The sequence below is a fragment of the Macrobrachium nipponense genome, chromosome 40 (assembly GCF_015104395.2).
Source record: "Macrobrachium nipponense isolate FS-2020 chromosome 40, ASM1510439v2, whole genome shotgun sequence".
Taxonomy (NCBI): Eukaryota; Metazoa; Arthropoda; class Malacostraca; order Decapoda; family Palaemonidae; genus Macrobrachium; species Macrobrachium nipponense.
The window spans coordinates 13,464,230-13,484,072 of record NC_061101.1 but is presented as its reverse complement, the minus strand read 5'-3'; the positions used below and the strand labels follow the sequence as shown (position 1 = coordinate 13,484,072).

Sequence of the window (19,843 nt, the reverse complement as noted above, 5' to 3'; positions counted from 1 at the left end):
ACAAGTCCCTTGATAAAACTGTAGAAGTTCCTGTAACCTAACAAACTCCAAATGCTTTAAAAACATATCCTGGTTATAGGTTTTGATGAGTAAAAGTCACAGCCTGAATCGGCGAGTCTGAGCATGGTTAACGTAGAAATATTTTACAACAAAACATAAGTTTTTCATACAATACCAGTACTAAAATTTATATATGCCTTTATACATGTTTTAAACACTTCAGTCTTTTACATGTCAGAAAAAATCTGTTCATGGTTTCATCACACCCCATGAGTTGCAATTTGAAAGAGCTCAAGATTCTCAATATGCAGTGTTTTTATATGCCTACATGATCAAAGAGAATGCCTTGGCCAAAACGAACACCATGTTCTTATGACCTGTTTAGAGTTGTCATCCCTAAAGTTGCTAGTACCTCCGTAGGCGAGGCAAACGAGCCCTCATCAGAAAGAGATAGAGGACCCTTGCATAGATTGCAAAGGACAAGAAAGGAAAGACGAAGAGTACTGAGCACTGGTCTTTGCTTAGAAGTCAGGCAATAGCAGCACCCCTACTGATGATAAACTGCTAGCATGCATGACCTTTCCAGCATGTCGATAAAATCTTTCTAACATGTCTTAAAAGATTTCAGATACCAAAAGGGAATCCCAATTTTAGCAGTAATTCATAAAGCATTCCTAAAGGGGTTTGTAAAGAGCCTTCACTTAATCTTAAAGGTCAATGAGCTCCCTAGTGATGGTTTGTCAAATAAAGTGTCAAAACAGCAAAAACATAATACGGACTAACACCTTTGTGGACTGTTTCCAGAAACTCATCACCACATATCTCATTGATGTACTGTTTCGAAACAGAAGTACAGATAACTTAAGAGTACTTATTTACCTCATTCAATAAGTTATGTTACACAAAGTAACTAGCATTGCATCCATGTACTGTATTTATAACACACCCTATGTACAACATTAGTTCAAAACAGAAAGACAGGACTATAATATCTTCCTTACATACAAATTTTAAAAGCATACATAACATTTTATATACAAAACATAAGTTTTACATTACTGTATACAAAAATATACTTATATTGATTAAAATAACACCCATTGAAAACATTGGTCAATTTATGTAGAAGTTTCCTTTAAAAGTTTATGAAATATAAGCTGTCCATGGTATAAGTCATGAAAAATATGTACACAATGTGATTTTAATCACAGCCTATACAATTATTAAAAGTATCTTTGATTTTCTCTGAGTAACAGTTTTTAGTGCATTTCAAACATCTACTAACATATACTGTCCTTTATACTTACAACTACTTTGCTACCTTTCACAATATTTAGTGTTAAGTTTATTAGACTGAGCGTAGATGATAGTTAGGTTGTAGTTTCGCACCTTGGATGTGCTTCGTAGTTCTGATACCTGGAAAGAATATGATTTTTAGAAAATAAAAATTCATCTGTTCATATAAACCATTAATTTTCCCCTCTACTTCCCCAAGTAGCACCAGTTTGTATACAGTCATTCCTACTGTATAGTTTCCTGTATACAGACTGCCTCAGCACTGTCTTTTGATGTACATCAGCATTTCAAAACAGTTATCTCATATTCTCCTGTAACACCTGCCATTGTCCCGACTCTTAGATCTCATTTTACAGTACAATAGCATTGTATATACCCTAAATGAAATCCAAGACGGCTACTCTATATCCATTTCTAAGATATCAAAATTTTGGAACTGAATCATGATTAGCAATCACACGAGTCATACATATTATCAACACTATTACTATATGTACAGTACTGTTGGCCCCAGGTTTTGCGGGGGATAGAGACTACAACCCCACCCCCACAAGTAGCTAAAATATGACAATTTGTCGAAAATTGCATTTTTCCTAACTATACACACCTGAGGTCCTTTAACAATAGGAAGTAGCTAGCGGCAGCTGGAACACGGTCGTAAGCTTCGAACAAGGGGAGAACGGTAGTTAACTGCTTGTCCGACAGTCGCGCGCCGCGCGACTGGGAGGTAAACAAATCACTTTTGCTTTTGGCCCATGCAAAATCACAGAGTGAGGGTGGCATGAGGATGGGACTATATGTAAAGGACCTCAGGTTTGTATAGTTAGGAAAAATGCAATTTTCGACAAATTGTCATTTGTTCCGATACGTAATACAAACCATCGGTCCTTTAACAATAGGAAGACTCACTTCTTGGTGGGAGAATCTGAGTCTTTTGATGAACAGACTGGTGTTCGTCCATCCCTGGAATGCCTCCCTGGTCGTAAGAGCGAGGGAGGGATCCAAGCCTCTGTCCGATTGATCGGGGTGTGCACCGCAGGATCAATGGTCAGACCTCTGGGCCGAGTACTAAGAGAGAGGCAAGCGTATCTCTTCGTACCAGCAAGCAAGAACTTGTTCCTGTTTGCAAGAGGGCAACATAAAAGTATGGGTTGTCTCAAGCTGGCATCCACTTCCTCCCCCTGTTGGAGGAAGTGGTGGATATACGCTCCTATCCCTAGTGAAAGGGATAGGATGGGGCTCTGTTGAGTAGCTCACCTGCATCTTGTCCTTATCCAGCAGGGTGACGACCGTTGTCCCTCTAACCACAGGTAGAGGGGGGAAGAAAAAGAATGGGAAGAGGAGCCAGTCACACTCTCATCACTCATCCATTCTTATGGTCACACCAGGACTCGATGCTGTTCAGCCTGCGAGGGTCTGGGTTCGCTACACAACGTGTTGAGCAGCCACCACGGGTCCCAAGGAAAAGGATCCAAGGACCTGTGGGCAATATCCCGAAGGTAGAAGGAAGGGGCATGTGGCTGGTTGACCAGACCCCTGCCTTCAGTACCTGCGCCACGGAGAGTTCTGCGGACAAGGCAGCATCTCCTTCGCATCGAAGGCGGTGAAGTCCATTAGGGAGGGTATTGTGAAGGGACTCGAACCAATCGTCAGTTACCGAAGGGTTCTGAGTCTTCGCTACGAAGATCGGTACGAAATCGAGCGTCACAAATCCCCATCCCTTGTGCTTGACTTCTCAAGAGAAGTCATGCAGTTACCTAAGACGAAAAGAAGGGAATAGTCGTATGACTATCCCTCTTCTCGACTTTGGTTATGTACAGTACTCATACTGACAAGCTATTAAGACGAAGTAATGAGTTGCCTCTCCCTGGAACAACCGAACTAAGTCCACAGCATAGTTTCGTAACTGACTCGGGCGCTCTGAACAGCTGCCGACTGACTGGTTCGGAATCAGTAGAGGCAAGTTGTCCAAGCATCCGGTAAGTCACGTGACCTTCGCCCTTTAAAGAGTTATGCTGAGAGACCAAACAAAATAAAATATTTGTTAGTCACCGATGCCGGACGCCACGGCGATGATTCTCTTAATGCATAAGCTCAAAAGGCGAAAGTCAATTGCCTTCAAAAGACCGAGGTCCCTGATGGCAAGAAAATCTCATAGACGTTGGATCTCAGCTTAAGGACAAACAAACAAATGACGTTGAAGACGAAGGTAGGCAATGAATGCAACCTACGTCTTCCAGCTGAATCGAGAGAAGGAATCTCAAGATTCTAAACCTGTGCTTACAAATGACTGAAAACGCTAACCGCCATTTCATTGCTGTCCGTTGTGCAATGAAAGCGGGGCGTTCTTCAGTAATGAAACACAGGGGAGTGCCGCTTGAAGAACTTGCTTCTCATGGGCTGAACGTTTGGAAGTAGAAGCTGGCAGTGCTGGCAGGTGTGGGAGTAGGCGATGTCTTTCAATACATCTGCTAATCCGGGGTGAACAATGAACAATTGTACACCTCCGAATACAAGATATTTTGAGGACAAACTCAGATTCCGCAAAAATCATTCGCATTATCGGGATACGATGCAGCAAGAGACTATTACAGAATTCTGTTACCGTGCGGTAAACAGAAAGATGAGAGTCGAATAGATATCTCTGTTTAAAATTCTCGCAATACCGAAGACGATGAATACTAGCGTTTCACAGCAGTAGATGGTCATTCATGTATGAGAGAATCCCCGTTAATCAGAGACTTAAGTCCGTGATTGTTGGGCAGAGATACGGTTGTTATTCAATCCAAGCAGGTGAGAAAACAAAGACAAACAACCTTCTATCAAAGCGGCAGCTGATACTGAAAAATGCCTCGGCAATTCAATACGCAGTAGCTGTCGCTGAACTCGTCATCCTGAGTTGCCAAGTAATCCTTTCCACGAAGGAATGCGTTCGGCTAGAACCACCGAGCATAAATGATATGCTCGAGCAATTATATTTAAGCGAAACGAATTTCGGTAAATATAAAAGCTTAAATGGTGTTGTTGTGGACAACACCATAAGTATATAAAATTGAAACTGGAAACTCCTGGGAGGTTGCAGGCAACCCGGGTTGCAGTTCAATTAGAATACTTTTCGTCTAAGTCGCAATCCGTAGAATAACCAGGATATGCGCCTACCCTCGGACCATTCAACTGCTTAGCAGAATCAGTGTCGCGAGGTTAATATACGTAGTATATTTGTAGGATTCTGAACAACGATCTCCATCCTAAATTCTTTCCTTCAAGAAAACAAAATAAGGATGGAGATTGACCACCTTCGTTCTCTATTAAAGAGAGTGAAGGAGAAGTCTTCCTCGAAGGAAAGCTTCAATGGTGAACAGAATACTAAGACGATAGTTCCAGCCAAACTGGATTTATTTCCCGTCCGTTCTTCTCTATTCCAGGTTGGTCGCCTACTGTGAGATAGTCTTCTTTCAGCAGCAGTCTTCTTCCTAATGCTAGAAATTCCAGGAATTCGAGTATAGGCGAGGTTCCCGATTATCGTGTAACATATCGGGGATTCTCGTCTCGCTCACTTGACCGTGGTCTCGCCTAAGTGTTTGGGGATTGTAAGAAACTCTAACACTCTCAATGCGCTAGAAATTCCGTAGAATTCTAAGCAGTCTGCGAAACCCCCACCGAATTCGTCAAACGATATCGGCTGGTGGTCCTCTCGATTCCCGTAGAAATCGAGAAGAAATGGGGCAGGATCCCTCCTCAACGACCGGGGCTTACGTCCGGTAGGACCCGAAGGTCCCCCCTGGTAGCGCAGTCCCAACGTGGGATCCTACAGAGAAATCTCTGTAGGATCCTTCCCCTTTCCCTCGTAGCCGTAAGGAGAGAGGGAATGGGGGAGGAATTGGATACTCGCTCGCCTTCCCAGTGGAACTAGCAGTTGGAGAAGAGTAGGAGCAGCCATCGCCTTGCGGCGATGGCCTCTCAGAGTCTGGGAAAACGTATCGTCAGGAGAAAACGTTTTCCCGAGGAGGGTTACGAACTCTCACTGTAGGTAAGGGTTCCTGCCGCCACTGTGAACGTCGTCTGGGTGGGGCTGATCGACACCTGACAGGAGAGAGCCGATACCGTCCTCCGACTCATTCCAGTCCTCGTCGAGGTCGAAACCTCTCAGGAGGACCGAAGGAGTATTTAAATACGGTGTCCGAAGACACGTAGAAACGCCGCTGTCGCAGTAGAGGAGGTGGAAGTAGCTTGATCGACCGGCCAGAACTGAGAGAGCCTTCTTGTCCGGAGACGAGAGACTCTGGTTCAAGACAGAATCGGCAAGCTCCGATCGCAGCAAACCCACCGTCGGTTTGGGTTCCCTCTCGGCCCCAAAACGACTCGAGCAGAGACATGGGCTCTGCTGTGGGAGCGGCGATCCTTCCCCCCGGTCGTTGTGCTGACGAATCAGTGCAATAACCTGGGTAAAGTTACTCTGAATCTCGGAAGTTACAGCTCTTGAGGAGTAGGACCGTTCCAGTCCCTCCAACAAGAGCAGCTCCTAGGACCCTCCTCCTTCAGAAGAAGGGCCAGCAACAGATCCCTGACGGTTGTTGCCTCCAATCACTTGCGCGTACGTCCTGGTGGTCCTAAGACCAACCTGGCACGTGCTTGGCGCTCGTGACGGGATCGTGAGCGGCGCACCTCTCACGATCACTCCTAGCTACCTCGCTCTTCCCGGTGTAGCCCGAGGAAGTTGAAGGTAGTGGAGAGACAGACCTGACGCTCCCCCCCCGCTCGCTGGCAGGACCAGCGTAACGTGGGGGGCTGCAGCCGATCACCAACCCGCGGTGGGGATCGATCTGCAGGCCTGGCCGTGCCGCTCACTGTGGCGAGCGGCTCGACTGAGAACGTCGACGCTGATGTCTAGCGTCAGGCGAGCTGTTGCTGGTTACCGTCTCCGCCCGGTCCCGATGGGAGCGGCGTCAGGTGACCTGCTAGGCTCGTTGTCGCGGTGAGACCGGCGAGCGTCCTCTCGGCGCGTCGAGCCGCTGGTACCAGCCGTGGCTGGTACCGACGACCGCGGGGTACCCCTTCCTCGCCTCAACCCGTGGCTGGTCAGCGACCGTCACGTCAACCCGAGCAGCCAGCTGGTCGCTGCGAGAGCGTCCACGGTGCCTAGCGAGAGTCGTCTGCACGACACTCGCCAGTCTTCTGCTCCGCGCTTCGGTCTTGGCGGCGAGCGAGCTCGAGTGTCAAGACTTGGCTGGACGGTCTCCCGGGCGGGAGACCGTCCACTCGGTACTTCTCGCTAACGAGAAGCCGAGGCGGATCCTGGTTTAGCGGCAGAACCGCTTAAAACCAGGCGAGGAAGTGCCAGCCGAAGCTGGTACTCCTCTGGTCCCGTCTTCTTCTTCCCTTGGTAGAAGAAAAGACGGGCCCTGTTCCCGAGGGAGCAGGAGGACCAGCAGAAGCGCTCCCCGAATCGCCGGAGCGAGACGGGCCCTTAGAAGGTCCCGAAGGAGCCTTCTTAGGGGGGAAAACCCGGGTTACCAGCTGGTCGCTGCAAGAGCGGCCGCTGGCCTGGCAACGAGTCACCTGAGCGTCTCTCACCCGCCTTCTGCTCCGTGCCGCGTCTTGGCGCCGAGCGAACTCTGGCGCCGAAACTTGGCTGCACGCGGTCTCCCGAGGGAGAACGTACACTCGGGATCTCTCGCTAACGAGAGAGACCGAGCCGGAACCTGGCGTAGCGGCATCGCCGCTAGCACCAGGCGAGGAAGTACCAGAGCTAACCGATACTCCTCTGGTCCCCGTCTATCTCTTCCTTACGGAAGGGGAGACGGCCCCCGCTCCCTCGAAGGAGCAGGAGGACCAGCAGAACCGGCCCCCCGTCCCACCGAGGTGGGACGGGCCCTTAGAAGTTCCCGAAGGATACTTCTTAGGGGGGAAAGGGCAGCCTTCTTCTTCTTCGGCTTATGGGCCTTAGAAATCGAAGGGGAAGAGGCAGCAGCAGACGATGAAGACGAAGATGACAGCTTCCTCTTCTCCTCTTCCTCGTCAGCTCTCGCAGGACAGTCGTCAGGTCCTCCATCCAGGAGGGAGCCGGGGCAGTTGCCGAAGCAACAGGGCCCGACTGCACCTGTCCGGAAGGACCTGGGACTGGGGAAGACACACCGTGGGCAGGACCAGCATGGACAGGCACAGGAATCAGGAGCGACAGGAACAGCAACCAGCTCAGGAGCGGCAGGAACAGCGGCAGCGGTAGACCCAGAAGGGTGACAGCCAAGCCAACAGCGGGAATCACATCAGCGGCAGGTACGGCAGGCCCAGCGATCGCTTCGTAGAATCATCGGCAGCCAGCAGAACCTGGGTCCTGGCCCGCCGGTCCAGGGGCGAGCTGCTGGAAACAGCGGAAAGTCTGGGGCAGGCAACACGAAGAAAACAGGCGGCGGCGGCAACCCCACCTCGGTACGGCTGCGGCCCTAGTAGCGGCAGACAGCGTCATCGACACAGCATCGGGAGTGTAGACCAGGAGGGGGAGCAGCATAAGCGGCCGTGGTAGTAGTGGAGACCGCCCCAGACCTCGCTAGACACTGCAGCAGCCCGTGGATGCTAGGCACGACCCTGCCTCCGCGGTGGTCCATACCTGTCCAAGGTCGTCTCCCACGGATGTAGCACCTGCGGTAACATAGATAGATTAGTAAGAGGGGTTCCCTCACGCACGGGGGGAAGGGGGAAGACATGGACCCCACCCCAAAACGCCAAGGAAGACCCCACCAAATACAAAATACAACGAAGAAGCTGAGGCGGGGGGCAGGAAGGAAGACGAAGAATCGGATACCAAGGGAGTCGCGGGAGAGCTTTCCGACGACTTCCTGGCAGACCCCTTCGCTTCCCCTACCCCCGCACAGCAGTGAAAAGTAATATGAAAATGAAACAGAATACTGCCCTTGCGATTCACTTCATAGAACTTAAAGGGGAAAAGATCAATTCCGGGTAAGAACGGAAACTTGATCCAATAATATGAATGCTATCATAAAATATATATGAAAAATGAAACAGAATACTGCACTTGCGATTTCATTTCACATAAAAAAACGTAAGGATCAATTCCCGGGTAAGAACGAAAATTGATCCAAATTAAATTTCATGCAATAAATAAATGAAAATGAAAAGAATATTGCAATTGCGAATCCACTTTCATTGCATTCTATTATACAAAATTAAAAGGCTCGTGCCGAGCGCAAACACACTCTCGGTAACGAACGCACAGGGCAAACATATAATGAAAAGAGTACTTACATTTTTCAATTACACACTTTCGCCCAAAATACATGACTCGGCGCGAGCGCGTTCGCCCTCGGCACCGAGGCATAATTCAAGGGTTCAATTCATGAAAAGAGAGGAAATCGCCGCATCTACGGCGATAACTCCATGTTGGTTCATAATTAAGTAATGAAAATGAAAACAGTGTACTTACAGTTTCATTTTCAAGTCAAACAAACCATTAATAGAAAAACACAATATAAACAAAGCATACGACGATGAAGCGGGCAGAGAGCGATGACGAACACGTCCTTCACACCCGCGGCCGAAAGCAAAAGTGATTTGTTTACCTCCCAGTCGCGCGGCGCGCGACTGTCGGACAAGCAGTTAACTACCGTTCTCCCCTTGTTCGAAGCTTACGACCGTTCCAGCTGCCGCTAGCTACTTCCTATTGTTAAAGGACCGATGGTTTGTATTACGTATCGGAACAACTGTGAATACTTGAACCCCCTCTAAAAATGCTTATAACTGCCTATTTTGATAGTTCAAACAGCAAAACAAAACTCTGAAATACTTATACCTGAGAATTTTAATAGTTTTATCATGAAAAATGTATTTAGTCACGAAAATAGGAAAATAAAGTAATTAGTGAATATTTCTCAATGAAAAATTCTGTGAATAAGCGAATTTTCCATAATAATGTGGATATATTTTCCGCAATAAACCCTGTGAATGGGTGAAGTTGCGAATCCAGAACCATGAATAGGTGGGAGTCCACTGTACTATATCCATTTCTAAAATTGCAAAATTTTGTAAATTAATCACTAACAGCAATCAAACAAGTTACATTACCTGCTCCGGTGTGACATCCCAACATCTCAAATTGCCGAGGATCTTCAGTTTATCACAAGTATCCATCAAGAGGAGAGCTGTCTCTTTGCTCAGCTCCAGCATTGGAGCAGCTAAGGTACGTCTGGGGACATCTATGATCAAGTTCTGTTAGAAAATGGTGAAGAGTTAGAGTAACAATTATAGCTACACTTAATTTATACATGTTAAGTCATCTATAGCAGTGTTGTCCAAAATGGGGTCCGCGTACCCCTGGGGGCAACATAGATCATGAGGGTACGTGAACAAACAAGGAACACAACACACACACAACAGAAACATCCCATCAGTGAACATCAACCTCCCATCTCACATTAAGTTGCCAGTAATTTTCAAGCATTTTGTTATTAAATCATTTTTATTTGTGTAATAAATTTGAATTTATTGACCAACACTCCTATGATGCAGTCTTTTCATAATTAATATACTATTTTCATGATTATCCTAAATAAAACTGAGTTTGGTCAGCCACGGTGAGCGAGGAGGGGTACATAACAGTAGGAGAAGGTAAAAAAAAGGGTACAATAGGCGAAAATGTTTGGACAACACTGATCTATAGCACCTGAAAATAAGAAAAGGTATGGTAGCATACAACAAAAGTACGTAGTAGTCATGAATGAGGAAATAATTTACCTTATGAAAATGAAAATAACAATGGAATCTGCACTCTGATATTAAAACCTTAATAGTACCAGAAAGGAAAATAACAAATAATGACTTGATTAGGTTGAAATTCCATAAACCCATTTTTATCACAAAAACTAAAAGTTGGTACTAAGTCAGAATGAATCTGTTTCAACACAGATGCTCTCTGTTAATAATTAACCTAGTCAACAGAACCAGCATGATTGAAATTGATTAATCCTGCTTTGATGAAGTTGTAACTTTGCAAAACAAAGCTTATAATTTTACTTTCATGTGTGTTCTTCATTATCTTAACTACCTTAAAATGTGGTCTTTCTACCTATAAGTGAAGAAAAACAAGATAAACAGATAGAGAGAGAGAAAAAAGAAAGGCAAAGAGAATCAGTGACAGAGAAAAAGAGAATGATTTACCTTCAGATGAGAGAAGGGATTCATTTGTACTAAAGAGCTGATAAAGCTGTGGTGGAACTCTGGAGAACGAACCATCAAATAGAGTTCCTGAAGCTTCCACGACTTCCTTACAAGGAACTCAACAAAAGCACAGGCTGCCGGGTTCATGACCAGTTCATCATCTCCAAGCCTCAAATTCAACAACTGTAAGAAACTTTTTAGTAAAAAAGAAGTTTTTTTTCAATGAACCCTTCATCCTATATACCTGGAAGCCTTATTCTTGTCCTGGATGTTTCCAGACTCACCAGTCTTTGTCCCTGCTAGAGAAAAGAAAGCAGTGTCTCCATAGATACACCATCTGGATTTTGTTGTAAGTGATTTAAACAATATCATCACTTCTGTGAAATAATTTAAGGCTGCGAGATTTATGGGGTTTGAAGACGAGCACTCATTATATGACTGACATGCATGAACAGCCCATCTACTGTCTGACAAAGAAAAGACTGTTGAATCTTATTACATTCAGAACATACATAAGGCATACATATAGCATATAATTATGAAGTTATAATGAAGCAAAATACTCTTCACTAGATAACATAATTAAAGACACAGACTATGAACAAAACAAAAGAAAAAAAAAAGAGAACACCATAACAAAAATTACCAAATATACTACAGTATTTCATGGGATTTGTTGATTGTGAGCAATCAGTTCTATTCAATTCACCTACTATATCCTTATGCTACATTAATGCTTGAGCAACTTGAACTTCTAAAAAGTCCTTCATTATTAGCAGAATGACAAACAGATATCTTGAATTTACATATAACCCATCACATAATAACAAATAATGACCAAAGCTCAATCATGCAGTTCTGTCATCCTCTATTTTTATTTTTCAAAACTTGTAAAAAAGTTTGTCTCTAGGTACACTACTTTCAAGTTTATGTCAAGTTCTTGCTTACAGTAGTAGATTTTGAGATGAAATCATTTAATCAGAAAAAAGGTTTGCATTTCTCGTAAGTGAGAATTTCAATATCTGTCATAAGGAGATTAATTCAGATTTCTGTTATCTGTAAGACAACAATACAGCAAAACTTTTATCACAAACTCCTAAACAGCAAATATAATTAATTCCACAAAACAAAAACTCGATCTTAAGTTTTCAAAACTCGACCTATGTTTAAAATAAGGTTCTCCAAGAACTGAACTCTATTCATTCACCAGTGGCATACTATTATCTGCCTGGCATATATTTGTTATGAAACAATCTAAGGTATGATAAGACACTTTTCATATCTAACAAGGGTAAGACACCCAAAAGGTGGTGTTTTTACCAAACCCAGGGGAACTGGATGAGCAGCGTGCAAGAGTAAAGGAAATAAGATTTACGAGTCAAACACAGCACAAGGTTTGAAGAGCAAACATTGCTTCCTTAAACCTGACTTACAGAACAAGGTGACCTCTGCCATTCTTTTGATACTAGCGAGCATTAACAGTTATCTGTTTACAGCTGGACCAACAAATGGGACTCATCTCATCTCAAACTTGGATTAACGCATTGGTGTCATAATCATGAGACACTTCCAGCCTAATAAAACTTACGTATGATTACAGAGTCAAGTCCTCAAAGTAATATTCATTTTTCTTAAGAAGTCAATTTGGAAGTGATACGTATATCAAAATACACAGTATCCAAAAGAAAACACTATCACACTGCTTACTTCTAGCATCTCCAGCTTATTCATATTAATGTCTAATGGTTCATCTATTTCTGCCATGTTTGCATGGACGAAAAGTTTCTTCAAATTAACACAACTTTCTGCTATCACCAGAATATGATGTGAGAGTAATGTGCTGCAGTAAATGGTAAATGAAGTTAACTGATTCCCACAAGTTCTTAGATACAGTTCTGAACACCTACCCACAGGATGGTGCACTCCCGTGTAATAACGAACTTCAAGGTGCTTTAGATTTTTCAATTTATGTACTTCATTCAGGTTTTCGTCACACACTCGCACTTTAAGATTCTCCATGAGAGGACACAAGTCCACCAATAACTTGACTATTTCACCATCATCTCTCTGGACTCCGGACAAGGTATTGTCAAGATGCGTCAATTTCAAGCACCCACTTCGTTTTCGGAAGAGAGACCGAGATTTCAACATCCGAATGGATGTCCCCAACTCCTTATACCCAACCAGTTCTAAATCGCTGAAAGAACACAGAACCATCGCCACATCCTTTGGCTGAATACTGCAGTCTTGCACAAACAATCGTTCTAACTTTCACAGCCGGGTGATCCTTGGACGGATATAAATATTTTCAGTGCCAATGCGGTCACTCGATTATTGAAATTAAGATTTAGGACTCTGAGATTTGGGCAATGTAATCCCAAAACCTGAAGTATTTCATCAGAGCAGGAGGGAAAAGTAGTTTTGTAACGATGAGTTGAGAGATCAAGGTGCGTAAGCTGGGACATATTAGGCAGCTGTTTTATAAGTGCTGCTTCAAATAAGTCCAATGAATCATATTCCACATCTCCAATGTATGTTAGTTCTGACAGCTGAACTTCAGTCAACCTGAAAAAAAAATGTTCTTGAAGAGTCAATTAATTACTTCACCGAAGTTAGGATTTTTTGCTCTTACAACTTACTGTTCTGCATATGTGAGATTTATTCAAAACAGATGATGGCAGCAATATTTAGCTCTTTACACTGCTATCAAGCACAGCTTCAAATGAGCCTCTCCAATCAGCCCTGAGATTGCAGAATACCCGAGTGCCTCTCATTACAGTTAGGTCATCTTGTAACACTTCAAACTACAAAGAACAATTCAATAACCGAGTTAAGATTAATTCACATTAGAGTGACGATTTACATATTTCCCATCAGGTTACCAAGGGGTGCAATCATTAATTAATTTTTTTAAGATTATCTTGTTTAAAGAGGACATAATCTTTGGTTTCACAAAGGCAGGCAATACAATCAATCCCAAAGTTGGACCAAATAGATCAGTAAATTACAAGACCTAAATGCTACTGATATGCAGTTCTAATGATAGTTACTGGTCTCTGTAACACTTTACTTCTTCTTGAATTATATACTGTTTGCAGTTGACAGTATTTGAAATGACAGTTGTAGGAACAAAAGTTCAACTCCAAAGGGTCATGTATACAGTAGAATATATATGAAAAAAAACAACCCTGTAAGTATTTTTTGAGTGGCAGCAAAACTCAATATACACTGTTATGTGGACTTTCAAAAACTACATTACTTACTCTTTCTACCACAAAATGAAACATCTAAGAACACAGATTCCAAAAAAGAAAACATAACAAAGCTGTTTACCTGGGGTGTAATAAAATGCGCAACAGACTTGATATGATTTCAGGTGACGCACAAAGCGAATACAGCGTGCCCAGAAGCTGCATGACACATGGGAGCACATCCTGTATTACCACTGGTGGTGCATATCTGTAGAGCAATTTCTGGATACCTCCTCCTGAAAACACAAATATCTATAGCATCTGCCAAGGAAATCTATGAATAGAAACATTTAGAGGAAAACTAGTGTACATTTTACAAAATACATACAAGAATGAAGAAGACTCAGTACAAATACAAACCGCTGCTTTATTTTAAGAATCTCTAATAGATCAGATATCCCAAGGGGCTGAGAGCCAGAGTATCACCCATCCTTTCCTTCCATCTTCCTCTGGAGGCTGTCTGTGTCCATGAATACTGTGTTAATTTTGCCATGCTGTGGCTTCCTCAATGTAGTTGCTTGGCCTTAATTATTACAACAGAATTGCTTGCTCAGAGTACTAAATGAATCCTTGTATCTCACAGTATAGAGAATCATGTAATTTTCTGTGATTCTACATTCACAGCAATCCCTGGGGATATCTAATAACTATGCGCATCCACATTAAATTTTATAATGGGTACATCTCTAAAATTACCATGAAATATAAATAGCTTGACATTTACTAAGACAGATATGCAGTGAAAGACCAGTTTGACAAGATGATATCAAAGATTTCTTCAGGATACACAGTTTTGGATTTCAAAAAAACTTTAAATACTTTTCTCAGTACTATACCAATTTTTTGTGCATCCAGGGAAGAATTTTGTTTTTTTCAAAATCTCTTTCATTACAAAACTCACTCCTTTCACCTAATATCGTTAAGAAAGTTTTTTTGCTGGCTAATGTTAGCAGATATATCATCACATCTTAAAATCACTTATGATGATTTCTCCTATTTTCTATAATTCACATAACTGAATAAACAAAATGATACAAAATCTTCTTGCCCCGCCTGGTTCCCATTTTTGTATGATACAACATATTGAACATAATCAAGTACTGATCAATAATACTCACTCTATCTAATTCTGGGCATGACAGTAACTGATTTATTATCATGTCACTTGTAGCGTTCACACAAGACATTCGAAGCTGCTTTGGCTGGCGCTGAGAAGGCATTTTTTGAATTTGCGATCACTACATGAGTAATCAAACCTGGAAAAAAAAATTCATGTGATTGGTTAGTACTATTAGACAGTTAAGGACATTTTCTAGTTTTCCATTGTACTGGAAAATGCACAAAAGTAAATTAGTAAGGTTCCTTAACTACTACACAGTTTAAAACATATCAGAATATACTACTGTATAAAACACAAGTTAACAATGTAAAACTATTGAAGGCCACTGACACTAAATGGGTGCCACATGAATAATTCAATGGGCAAGACCCTCTAAGGTAGGCCATAATTATTACGGATTCCATTTGACATACCAAAGCAGGAGACTTAAGAGTGTTGTGAATGGCATTTCAATCCAGTACAGTAGCTGTTAAATGCACTAGAATGTACAAAGTGGCTTTTGAGATTGCTATTCAGAAATGATTTACTATGCCTCTGCTAAGGGGAAATCTTTGACTATCATAACCTTGACAATGTCGATGTAGCCTAAAACTAAAGTCTGGTAGTGGTGGAGCTATTTTCTCTCAGCATTCAGCTGGATTTCCAATCAAGACTGGTGCTGTCAACTGTTCAGCAGTTGACTATGGCAGATAAGTTAGGAATCATCTATGGATTTTACCTATAACTCATGATACTCTCAAGTCAGGACATTTGAGGAGGGGCCACGCCATTATAGGACCCAGCCCTTGGGGATGAACGTAAAACATAAAACAATGACAGTACATACCATAACCATAAACAAGATACATAGAATTGAGTTGAATATAAAATCTAGGCCAAAGGACCTAGCCTATGAGGTCATTCAGCACTGAAATGGAAATTGACAGTGAAAAGTTTGGAAGGTGTAACAGGAGGAAAACCTCAAAGCAGTTGCACTATGAATCAAGTGTCAGGAGAGGTGGAAAGTGAAATGGAAGAAAGAGTATATGAAAGGAGGTACAGTAAAAGTAACGAAAGTGGGTTGCAGCTAGTGGCCGAAAGCATGCCAGAAGGATCTTGAGTAACGCCTACAGTGCACCACATGAAATCCACTGACGGCACTACCCGCCCTACGAGGATAAAACGAGATATAAAACATAGACAAAAGGTGGTAAATATTCCAGTCGGTAACTGGCAGGACCAACCCAGGCTGCAGTAATATAGTAGTTTCAAGTTTTACCCATTTGTCAATGCTTGCCTAGTGGCCTAGGCCTAAATATTTATAAATTCTCATTTGGGCTAAGCCTATTTCCATTAACTTACATGTGAGTTTCATTTAAATGAAAAGACCCTGGCAATCATCATAAATACATTTATGTAAATGGAAATATAGGGGGAAACAATGCCTTGGATCCATCGTCATCGGGTGAATCAGCCTTATTCACTCAATATTTAATTGGTGAAACAAGATACAATTAAATCTTAAAGCATACCATTCAAAAGATTGAAATTTTGTCAACATAACATGATATATGAAAGCGCCATACAAACTAAAATAAGCATCTGAGGTCTTCGTAAAATATGTTTTCAAGGCAATTTTGAAATCCAATATGGCGTTGACCGACTGAGATGCCATTTGTAACCAGCATAGATTTCACATCCTTCCCAGCCCACTAATTTGAACAAATGTTAGTGTATATATGTTAATGTTTATTGATCTTACTCAATATTGCCGTTGTAATCAGCACAATAAAACAACATTTTGTTGTCCTATATTAGTGAAAGTATGAAACTTCTTATTCACGGGGTCATGGTTTGAACTGAAAATAACAATTTGTCGAAAATTGTATTTTTCCTAACTATACAAACCTGAGGTCCTTTAACAATAGGATGTAATCAGCGACAGCTGGAACCGGTCGTAAGCTTGAAACACGGAGGTTCGATAGTTAACTGCTTGTCCGGTAGTCGGCTGTCCCGGCCGACTGAGAGGTGAAGCTTCACTTTGCTTTAGGCCCATGAAAACAGAGTGAGGGGTGGCATGAAGTGGGACTAAGTGTAAAGGACCTCAGTTTGTATAGTTAACAGACTGGTGTCGTTGACCTTGGTTCCCTCCCTGGTCGTAAGAGCAGAGGAGGGATCCTAGCCTCTGTCCATCTGATCGGGGTGTGCACCGCAGGATCATGGGTCAGACCTCTGGACCAATTCATAAGAGGGAGACAAGCGTGCTTCTTATGAACAGCAAGCAAGAACTAGTTCCTACTTCAAGAGCCAAATATAAGGTCATGGGTTTGTCTCTTGTTGGCATCCACTCCCCCCCTTGTTAGGGGAGTGGTGGATAACCACTCCTATCCTTACTGAAAGGGATAGGACGGAGCTCAGTCACATAGCTTACCTGCATCTGCCTCCAGGATGTCCAGCGTAGTGACGACCGCGGCCCTCTGCCCACAAGTAGAGGGGAGAGAAGAGGAGGAAGAGAAGCCAATCACATTCTCTTTCACTCGTCCATTCATGCAGTCACACAAAGATGCGATGCTGTTCTGTCCGCTCAGGAGCTAGGCAAGCTACACAACTTGTTGAGCAGCCACCACGGGTCCCAAGGAGAATGTGTCCAAGGACCTGTTTTGGAGGAGTTATGGAGTTCCATTTGACAACGTCTGTGTGAGAGAGAGAGAGAGAGAGAGAGAGAGAGAGAGAGAGAGAGAGAGAGAGAGAGAGAGAGAGAGAGAGAGAGAGAGGGTGTAATTGCAGTATGGATAGTTAATGACTGAATTGGTTGTTGGTAGCTTCTGGGCTGTCTGCTGGTGCTGTTGATAGTTAAGAGTTCTGTGTTTTTAGAGAGTTTTCAGTCAGTCTTTGGTGGGAGCTGGTGACAGTAGTGTTGACAGCAGTTATTGGAGGAATTGAAAGTCAGTTGAGTTTTGTGTGTTTTTGATTTGTTTTATTGATTTGTTGTGAGTTTGGTGTTGTTGCTTAGGAGTTGTTGTGCCTGTATTGTTGGATTTGTTGTGCTTTTGAGTTCCTGAGTTTTTGTTGTATGTGATTGTTGTGGTTGAGGGTTGTGGTTGTTGTTGTTATTATTCCTTGATGTTGTTAGTGGGTGTGTATGTTGCCTTTTGTGTTGTTGCCTTTTTTTTTGTGTTGTTGGTGATTGGTTGTGCAGTGGTCTTGGGTTGTGATTGTGTTTTTTTTTTTTTTGTGTTGTTGAGTTGTGGTTGTGTTCCTTGGTGGTTGTTGTGGTCCTTGATTGTTGTGTTGAGTTGTGGTTGTGTTCCTTGGTTGTTGTTGTGTTGTGGTCCTTGATTGTTGTGTTGTTGGGTTGTAGTCATTGGGTGTTGTTGTTGTTGGGTTGTGGTCTTTGTTGTGGTTGATATCTCTGCGACCTCGACAGCAGACAGCACAGCAAAGCCCGGAGTATCTGGAGTGTTGGTAAGTACATGTGATTTGAGAGTTTTTTGTTTTATGTTTTTTGTTTTGTGTAGTTATAGGTCAATTGTCCTGCGTGTATGCTGTACTAGTGTGTAGAGGAAAGTGTGACTGGGGTGGATTTGGCAGCTAGAGTGATTAGGTTAAGGTGGGGGGGGGGATTTTGCCAGAAACATTTTTCAGCTTGTGATCCCGCCACCGCCACACTGTGGGCGATATCCCGAAGATAAAATGATGTGAAGGTGGTCTGGTGGCCCAAACTCCTGCCTTCAGCACCTGTGCCACGGAGAAGTTCTTGCGGAACGCAAGGGTTGGTAACCAATACCTCTGACCTTCGTGGGTGGCTCTCGGAGAAGGGTAACGGGTGTCGTCACTCCTATCCACAGCATACGCCTTCCTGATCACCTCACGAAGCCAGAAAGAAAGTGTTCTTGGACACCTCCTTCTTGGTAACCCCGGTGCTAACAAAGAGGCATCGACACTCAGAACTGAGGTGCCGAGTTCTCTTCGGATAGCGCCGTAGCGCCCTCACAGGACAAAGCAGCATCTCGTCCACATCATCGTCGGTGAAGTCCTTCAGGGAGGGGATCGTGAATGACTCAAACCGGTCGTCAGGGACCGAAGGATTCTGAGTCTTCGCTACAAAATCCGGGACGAAATCGAGCATCACAGATCCCCATCCCCTCGTGTGTTTAACATCAAAAGAAAGACCATGAATTTCCCCTACTCTCTTCGCCGATGCAAGGGCCAGCAAGAAGACGGTCTTGAGGGTCAGATCCCTGTCTGCAACTCTCGGAGTGGCTCGAAGGGTCTTCGAGTCAAACTCCTAGGGACGGAGAGTCACGTCCAACCCGGGGCCTGAGTTCCTGGGTGGGCAAGACCTCTCGAAGCTCTTCATCAGGAGGGAGATCTCCATCGAGGTGGAGATATCCACTCCCCAGCAGTTTAAGGACTAAGGCCAAGGCGGCTCTGTAGCCTTTAACTTTAGAAGATTGACGCCATCTCGACGTTTGCAGAGTCGCTTGGTGTCAACAAACTTCCCATTTCCTGTGCTAAATCCGCACACCACTTGTACTCGTAGACACTGGGGCACTTTCATCACAACAATCGTAAAACATTCCCTTGCCGCGACGTTTTTAAGGAAACAAACTACGGTTTTGGTAGAAGACGATGACGAAGCGGTCCACTGGATAATTAATTAAATAAATAGTAAAACTTCAATATTTTACATATCTATGATGATTATTTGAAAATATTCGTTTTGAAAAGTAACTCGATTCCTGACTCAAATTTAAGTAATTATTTTTCGGAATTACGACGCTTTTTTTTTAAGTCCTTGTTATTAGGACGGTCACGACAATCTTGACTTTCGTATCCAATTGTAAATTAATTGCTATACTCAACTTTCTTGCAGAACAGTTTACCAGTTATTCATGCAGATTGTTATCAGCTATACATGTAATTGCTATAATCGTAATGCGCTTATATATCTTTATTATTTACTTTTTTGGATATATGAAGATGTTTTACTGCCAGATTACCGCCGTAGTGAGACGCAATCGCT

The 19,843-nt window shown here is 43.3% G+C and overlaps 2 protein-coding genes across 2 annotated transcripts in view; both read right to left on the bottom strand.

Moving 5' to 3' along the window:
- Nucleotides 1-19,843, bottom strand: part of LOC135211844 (uncharacterized) — a 172,395-nt gene that overhangs the window by 14,569 nt on the left and 137,983 nt on the right. The gene's annotated exons all lie outside the window — the stretch shown is intronic.
- LOC135211931 (uncharacterized) lies at nt 1,278-12,742 on the bottom strand. Its single transcript, XM_064245170.1, has 4 exons — nt 12,175-12,742; nt 10,468-10,650; nt 9,376-9,519; nt 1,278-1,416 (listed from the first exon to the last, which is right to left on the bottom strand). The coding sequence occupies exons 1-4, from the start codon at nt 12,682-12,684 to the stop codon at nt 1,318-1,320; spliced, it is 936 nt and encodes a 311-aa protein (XP_064101240.1). The 5' UTR covers nt 12,685-12,742; the 3' UTR covers nt 1,278-1,317.